This window comes from Hydractinia symbiolongicarpus, chromosome 13, assembly GCF_029227915.1.
Source record: "Hydractinia symbiolongicarpus strain clone_291-10 chromosome 13, HSymV2.1, whole genome shotgun sequence".
Classification (NCBI taxonomy): Eukaryota; Metazoa; Cnidaria; class Hydrozoa; order Anthoathecata; family Hydractiniidae; genus Hydractinia; species Hydractinia symbiolongicarpus.
In genome coordinates, this window is record NC_079887.1 from 10,166,127 (window position 1) to 10,175,152 (window position 9,026).

Below are 9,026 nucleotides of genomic sequence, written 5' to 3' on the forward strand. Positions count from 1 at the left end.
CGTCGTCCGAGATTGTGAAAAAGAGCCCAGAGGCTAAGGTTAATATGCTTCTAATTTAACGGCAGCTGCGTTGGCGAATTATGGTGACATTCCGAAACTCCGATATTTCCTATCTGAAAATGACAATTTTAACCCTTTCTGTGTTTTTAGTCAACACATAGTCAGCTCCAGGAAATTTGACTGAGGACAATACCTAGGTTCTTGTTTTAGTATCATTTGGTAGTCCAATACATCCTTTTTCTAAAACACGGGGCGAACGTTTCAACAATCTTCTCTTCAGGAGTTACATGCTCCAAATGTGAGACTAATTCCACTTCTTAAGTATTTTTACCAAGATCAGTTAAAATGAACATCAAGCCTCTTTTTCACCTTTTAAAAGAACAGGGTACGAGGATACATGGACCTAGCATCAACTATTTTTTTTGCACCTATAACTATTACGTATTACTGTACATTGATGTTTTGGATGCATATTTACGAAAAAAACATGACATTCAGTTAATTAGTTATATTTTTTCATGATAAGATTACTTGACTAAAAATAATTTTTGGGTAAACCTCCTCTAAGCAGCGATTGAAAAAAAAATTTACAACACTAATTTGGTGATCTACTTTCTTTTATTCCCTTACTATCAGGAAGCAAGAACTCTATCTCGTTTTCACGGATTCTTTAGCGCTTTCTGATATGTGGTTAGCACTAAAACTATCAGTAGGTCTAGGAATATCTACATTAAAATACTCGTATACGTCTGTCCGTCACGCAAAATGGTAGCTTAGCTGCTAAAGTAGCGAGAAACACGCAATGCAGTATTAAAAGGACGGGTCAACCCGTGGATTTTTCTACGGGCTAACGACTAGTTTAGTATATTAACTTGGCGAGGTAGACTAGAAATGGAATTCAGAAACGAACTGTGAATAAAACAGTAATGGGATTTAAGTAAAATATTGTTTATTGAAAAGAGAATTCAAGTAAAAAATGGTTTACAAAGAAAGATTAATATTAAACAAATAGTGATTGTGTAAGTTAAATACTATTTGTGCTGCGTTTACACCAGTGCATTTTTGTGTGTTGTTCACATCACTCTCATCGATTTTCGTCTAGCGTCTTTTTTCTAAAACGATTTAAAAAAGTTTTTCATATTTGCGTAAAAAAATACACTGTATCATGAAACGACCTGGTCCCCAGGCCTTTTGACTCTTTATAATAAGACCTAAGAAGTCTTGGTGATCAGGTTGTTAACGAAATGAACTTTTTTGTAATAGTAATATTTTAACCAACCTCTGGAGCGCTCATCACTTCCCAGCAGATCGAGATGCAACCCAGGATGAGGCCCATAATGACCATGAGTGTTGAGAAACACAAAAATATGAGAATGGAAAGCCATAAATCCTCACCAAATGAGAACAACAAGCAGTTTGATACTAGAAAAGAAAAATATGTTGACATCAAGAAATATAAAAAGTGTCTTAATGAGAAAGATGTCTGTAAAACAAATAAAAGAGGCCTAAATAATAGATACTATCTACTGCTATTTTGAAATATTACACGCCAAACGACGTACTTCAGAGCAAGGCTGAAATATCAACATGCAATCTATTGGCCGTAACCCGTGAAACCAATGGGTTAAAGAAATGAAAAAAAAAATTCGATTGCCGTCAAATCGGGATCAGCCTCTAAATCGCGAAATTTTAATACCGCGAATTTTCTCTTTTAATTTTTTGTGTTACAAAAGATGTTTCTATCTTACTACTGATCCCCTGAGAATAGAAAGTTTGGGTTTCACGGATATTGGAAAACACGTTTTGTCATTTTAAAGATTTTTGTATCTCTTATAATAATATGGAACTTCTGTCTGTTTGTGTGTGACGTTTCCAAAGTGGACACACGATTCTATACTTTTTATTTAGACCAGCGTTTCAACCTCTACTTATTACAGGCAGCGAATGAACTAATCTTTACCAAATGTTTTTTGTATCTTTACTGCTGACGTAAGCAAAAAATCTAAAACAGCCTATTTTTCTAGTGTTCTTTTGTCTACGAGGATTTTTCCATGGGCTTTATCGACTAGCTTACGTATAATTACGTGCATAAAAACACTTGTGTCAATTGTACAAACGAAAGCTTTGCAATTACTGTGGAAAGTTTATCATTTCTTGAACATGATAGTTTAGTAGGCGACGTTTCGGGAGATCCTTCTCCCATCATCGGGCAAAGTAAAATGATGTTGAGCATGTATTTATATAATTGCAGAGGATCGAGATTCATAAAAATTAACCAATCAGAAACGGGCTGGTAATTACAAAAACGTGCCACGAAAACGTTTTTTTGGAAAAAACAAAACAAAAAAAACAATATTTTAAGCAAAATTCGAATTAAGGCTCAGAAAAATAGCTTACCAGAATAACCATCTTTGAAGGACTTAGGCTGACCATTGACCGTGCAAACACATTGTGACGTTAAAGTTGGTAGAGAACACACTCCTCCGTTCTTTTTTTCGTGGTACTCTCTGAACGCTTTGAAATCATCATAGTAGTCATAACTGATGAAAATGCCGTAAACGTTGAGACCAAGACAAACTATATTCACCAAGATGTAAATTGCAGCCTGGAAGAGAAGTGGTGAATATCTTACGCAGTGATTAATTATTAGACATGAGTTGACATGGAGGACATTTTTTCCAACCTTGACCCGAATATCTTTGAGGTCTTTTATTATGAGGATGAAAGAGAAGACGTAAGTTTAATTACTTGACCTTATAAGGACTATATACAATCTTCGTCCCAAGGGTTTGTCGAACAGTTTAATTTCGGGGGTCAGTTTTACAGATATCTGTACTTTTTTTAACTCTCAACAAGAGACCACATTATGTGCTCAACTGTATGTTTTGTAAAACTCAATAATACGACCACCCTAAAATTAACCCTTCCCTAAATGGATGGTTCTTAAAGAAAAACATCACAAATACGATCTTGCTTTCCCTTCTGGTTTGAATCACAACACGCCCAGGGCGTTAATTCCACCCTTTATAGTCTCTATTTTAACATACTAGTTGTATCTGTCTCTGTGTGATTACATATTTGAGTTAATACACACAATATGGATATATTGGAAATGACAAATGCATTGTAAAAAAGCGACCCGCGGACTTACAACATCGTGTCCAGGGCTTTTTGTCTCTCATCGGCGCGCACCGTCTCGTCGTCCGATATACGATAAGAGAAAACAGGTCCCAGGATCGAGGTTGGCGGATTTATAAAACTACCAGTCGTTAGCCCATTAAATATCTGTAAAAATTCTACCACAGCTACTCGTAGCTACTATTTTTCGCTTACACACGAAAAGTTGCAACCTCGTTCCCAAGGCATTTCTACCCACTTTGTAATACAACTAAGGGATCACAAAACCCTGGGGACGAGGTTGAATAAGTTAGGTATAGATTAAATTAAAACTACTCTTACCGTGTACATATGTCTTGTCCCCATCATCATCAATCCCATAAAAACATGTACAAACATCTATAAAAAAACAAGATAGGAGTTCTACTTTGTCGTGCAAATTCTTAACTCGAGGATTTGTGCAAGCTCGAACCCAGCACTATTTACCGTTGCGGCAAGCAAATAGTCCTGGGGACGAGTTTGAGATTTGTGAATACTGAGACAAAGTTGAATATCATTCTTCTCGACACATTCGTTTCTTAAACCACTGGAGGTGCTTAAACTTTCTAAATAATAATTTATCACGTTGTCACACAGGAAAAGTCCCCAAGGATTTTTTATTTTTTTATTTCGCAAACCATTACCAACTGTTACGTTAAGAACAATTTTGTGAATGATGTGATGTGTTAATTTAAATATGAAATATACCATTTTGTTTTTCCTTTTTCCCATTACCATCACCCCATCAAAAAACGGTTGTTACATACGGTCGTGTTTCCGTATAACTTTTTTGCTATATATTTGATAAAACAGGAAAAGTGGCGTTTATAATTAATTTTGCGTTTAGCGAAATATAAGAATCAGGATTTTGTGATTTAGTTACAAAAAAAATTTGTCAACATAAATACAAGTTACTTACCAGTAAACCACACCATATTGCAACCGAGTCCTTTAACGAAGTTCCATGAAAAGTACCCAAATTAATAAATCCGGCGACAACCGCAGCGGTTGCTCCAATAGAAGCAAACACCGCCAGAACACAAGTCGCTTGGCATATTTGTTTATGCAGTAAAATCGTCATTTTGTTTTAACAGCTCACTCGTCTTCTGTCATCATCATATTGAGAAGCAAAATCGACATTACTCATAAGTCTTATAACAGCCACAAATAAAAATGCATTTTTTGTTACCTGGTTCTCACGGGGATCTTTTTTGTAGCCTTGTTATTGTTGAGATCCGCTATAACTATATGAAAACCAGTATTTTTAAAATTTCTTTACTAGCTTGTCTCACAATGCATTGACTATTCTTAATATAATGCCCGTTGTGAGAATGGATTATGTTAAACAAAAAATATAATTGAGAATTAATTACTAAAAAGCTTTGGCATTTTCGTAGCCATGACAACAACAAAGGCTAATTTGAATGCCTGTTTGCGTCTTGATTATCAGATTTTATAAAGTGAATTTAGCATGAGTCATAACTTGCTCGATTTATATCTATCCCACTCAAAGTTTTTTTTAACCATTTTTGTTTTCACATCTAATATGTTTTAACTAGTCGTTAGCCGTTGGAAAAATCCACGGGTTCGCCCGTCCTTTTTATACCGCATTGCGTGCGTCTCGCTACCTGCGCAGCTAAGCTACCGGACGGACGGACGGACGGACGGACGGAGACGTATACGGGTATAATATAGATAATAAGTGAAACCAGTGGCAAAAATACATTGCTTAGTAACCACTATATAGCCACGTCAATTTGGCGGCGTTGACGTCTAAAATCCAGCAAAGTGAGTATTATTCTTCCGTAATTAATTGTAGGGTGTTGGGTGGAATGGATTTACGTTTTTGGTTTTGTACCGTTTTTAAATACCAGGATAAAACATATAAACATTGCACAGACAATCTCGTCTCCAAGACTTTTATCTTAGACGCCTATAATAACTTAGCTCATATTATTACTAAACTCAGTTCTTCAAAGACGTAAAAAGGATTCTGGTAACTAGATCACTTAAACACCATATCTTACATGTCCACTGACCTTCTCGAAAATCTTTGAAAGACAATATATTCACAAGATGTGTTTCGGACACGAGACTGTTTTATTTTGTCTCTTATTTTTTTCTGAGCAATCGTTTTAAAATAAGTTATAAGTACGTTAAAAAATATAAACTTAAATTCCACATATCGCGCTCTAGTTTTTACTTTAACACAGATAACCTTTTTGGAAGTTTTCCTTGTGACAGTGTCTTTTATCATTTAATTTGGTACAGTTTAAATAAATTTCACAGTTTAACAAGAAAGCACAAATCTCCAAAGGTAAGTATGCTCTTTCGAATTTTTTTTTAACTGGTACAAAAACGGAATAAAACGTAACAAGCGCTGGGAACATGGTTGTTGCGTTACTATTAAATTTTCTTTACTACAGTTTTGCGGGTTTATCTTGCTTTTACTTTTATAATTTTAAATAATCTTTGCTAACTTTTACTAGTTTTTTTATGCACAGCGTGCATTTAAATTCAAAGGCGGAGATGCGGAGATGGTGTAGTGGTAATATATCCAGCTTGTAATCATAACGTTTTAAGTTCGGCACAGTTAGACCACCTTAACCACTAAAGGTGGGTTGTTATGAGAGTGCACCGATGTTTTAGTAAGAAGAAGAATTCGGCTACCCAACATTACCCAGCATGAACCATCTCGGTCTTTCTTCCTAAGCTGTCCTAGAAGAAGTTGATTTAAAGTAGCTGCCCAAAATAAAGGGCAAGGAAGAGAACAAGGAATGAACAGGCAAAGTCTTAATTTAGAACCGGGATAAGTTGACCCGACACACGACGTGCAACTTATATAGTAATACTGCTTTATGTCTGTTCTGATACAGAAAGACGTCGACTGAATTACTATAACCAAATGGACCTGATAAATAAGCCCTTATAATCTGACAACCCGACAACAAAAGAAACTCCGGAACTGGGGGTGGATGGGCCAAGTATCTTGACTATAACATCTGCCCTGAATCATCCTTACTGTTGCATCCATGCGTCACAAGCGTGGTAAAAGTTTCAATTTCTTTTCCACATAGTGTTACCCCCGAATAACAACAGCCAGGGCAGGCCAGTGTAGATTCAACTGAAGATTCAATAAACGGAAGGGAGGGAATTTATGCAAAATTAAGTGTGCAAAAAAAAAAAAAAAAAACAACGATCGATCGATTTTAATAAACGCAACATATCTTTCTACAAGTAATAAAAAAACACTAATCGATCTCAATCTCGGGCTCTGTGCCATGGATTCAAAACGTGGTTTGGTAATGAACGCCCCGGGCGTAAAAAATGTAAAGATCATACGAAAATGGCAGCCGCGACCGTGAAAGAAAGTTCGCTTCATTTTGGCCCTGACACTTCTTTGTTTTTTATTTTTTCATTGGATATATGCAACCCAGATATCCAGATATGGAGTTAGCTAGGTATAAAGAATGAAGATTTTTGTGCATCTCATAAAATCTGCAACACAACGACGTGTATAAGGTGAGTTGTGGTGCGTTTGCATTGCAGTTGTTGGTACGTACTTTTCAGTGCACTTGCTAAGATAGAGTAAATTAAAATTATGCAAAGCCTGCTCTTTTACCATTGTCTCGTATGCTTCAGTGTCTAACAGCAGTTCGGGTCAATTTAGTTTAGCCAGCTTAGCATTTATTGTTCTTATTGCGTCATTATCTAAACAAACAGCACTCAAACAGAGCTATAGCTATTATACAGTGATAATGGCAACTCCACTCTCCACAACTTTATGGTTTTGACTATAATCTATCTCTTAAAACAATTTTGAAAAAATACTTGGGAATGGGCCGCGCAAAGCCTATTTATGATAAAATATTTTCCTACTTTTGTCTCACATGTTGCTAGCTAGCTAGCTATTGGCCTTTTTAATTGCTGAAAAGGAGGAGCAACATTAGAAAAATTTAGTGAAGTGAATTAACAAAGAGGATCTGTGTTGGAAAGCCCACAAGGTGTTTTTTATAAAATATTTTCCAGTTTTCATATTAATATAGGTGTCTTTTTTATATCTTTTAATGAATGATTACAAAAATTACAATGCATTAAAACCCCACTGCGCTAAACCCCACTGCGCTAATATCTTATTATCAAGGCGTAACCTTATTTATGTTCAAGCTGTATGTAGCTTAGGCCACCATCAAAAATATGTTGTGTTCGCGTCCTGAAGACACCGCAAAAATGAGTCAGTCGGGCAGTCAGGCGTATTTTTTCCAGGGATTTTCAGATCAGAATAAGCAAATTTGTTCCCAGGGCCAAGACAGTATAGTGACACTCGATATCGTTTGTAGAACATTTTTCGCTGCCCTGTAAATTGTCAGTAGTCACAGGAGTGCCCTAAAGAAATTAATTTTTACCAAAATTTATTTTTGTGAGTTTTAGTAAATTTTGTATAAATAAATAAGTTCTGGAGAAAAAAAATTTTCCTTTTGAAAAATATTTCGCGAAATTTTTTCCATGTCTTTTTCCGAAGTACCGACTCGGGTTTTTATTACCAAAATTTAGTCGGTTGGAGGACGCGAACACAACATATTTTTGATGACGGTCTTATTGGTTATAACTCTTGCACTTTGTGCTGAAGGCCAGGGAAATTGGGAAGATGGCACGCTGTATGGACCATTGGATGTTGCACAGAGTTGTCTGGTATCGCGTGGACTCTAATTAAAATGACCCCTCCTGGAAATGTAAAGCACCTAAGTTTTAGTACTGGTGATATTGGTACTAGGTAGATCCTAGACTTCAGCAGAAGATACCAGGTCATAGCCATACAGTGTTTCCAGTAAATAAAAAACATTAGTGAGAAAAGTAGAATCGCATATTACACAATACAAAAGCTAGACATTTACGTAATACGGACAGTATACAATTACAGAAACAAAAAATTATTTTTACATTAGGAAAGTTTTTCTACGTAAAAAACTCTTCCCTCTATGAATTATTCCTGTAGCAAGAGTTGTGTGATTTCTGCAATTTCTAATTAATTCAGCAAAAAATTTAGAAGAAATTTACTAATGCTTTTTAAAGTCTCTTGAGTGGTTTTTGTGCAATTTCAAACTGAGTTTATGAGTTTCAGCACTTAATTCTCTGGTATAACAAGGAAGCTCTGCTTTGTTATGAAAAATAATAATTCTCACCAGTAGTAGCAATAACTTGCTTAACTGAAATAATTTTCGTATTTGGACATTGCTACCCCTCATCCTGTTGGTTGTAGCAATTATGTCTACAAAGAAAAGTAATCAAGGAAGCGGTAAGAAAAAACTTTTTCAGCCTGTTGATGTTGTGAGGGAGCCTCAAATGCGAACAGTGGAGGAATGGGCCAAACTCGGTAAATAATCCTTAATTTTGATATCTAATTCACACAACATGCCAGTTAAAGGACTATCAAATATGACTATGGCACAAGCATTATTTCAAAAATTTGTCTGAGCACTCTGCCAAATTATGACCGTCCAGAAGCTAGCCTTGACAATACTATTCCCAAATTGGCAAGGGACAACACATCATGGAAAGCAGTGGTGAAATGGCAGAAGAAAGCCAGCAAAGCAATGGAGCGGCAAGCACTACATTAAGAACAAAACATAGGAGGATTATCAAACCTACGAAAACTCATATTAACTTACATAAATTTTCAAACGACATAAAAATATTTTTAAGGCATGAGTTAAAACAAATTATAACACCTGACAAAGTTCTGCCGTCAAGTCAAACGCCATTGCCCACTGCCAAAGCGCCATCTTTGTTTTCGTTTGCCGGTGAGCAGGCATCACTTACCAACAAAAATAATGGTGAAGATGGGAAGATTGATTTTCAAGACGTCACCG

At 36.0% G+C, this 9,026-nt stretch overlaps 1 protein-coding gene across 1 annotated transcript; it reads right to left on the minus strand.

The window, feature by feature from the left end:
• Positions 1-932: 932 nt before the first annotated feature.
• On the minus strand, positions 933-4,296 carry LOC130624055 (uncharacterized). Its single transcript, XM_057439621.1, has 5 exons — positions 4,076-4,296; positions 3,460-3,516; positions 2,398-2,605; positions 1,280-1,422; positions 933-1,112 (listed from the first exon to the last, which is right to left on the minus strand). The coding sequence occupies exons 1-5, from the start codon at positions 4,235-4,237 to the stop codon at positions 1,074-1,076; spliced, it is 609 nt and encodes a 202-aa protein (XP_057295604.1). The 5' UTR covers positions 4,238-4,296; the 3' UTR covers positions 933-1,073.
• Positions 4,297-9,026: the final 4,730 nt, after the last annotated feature.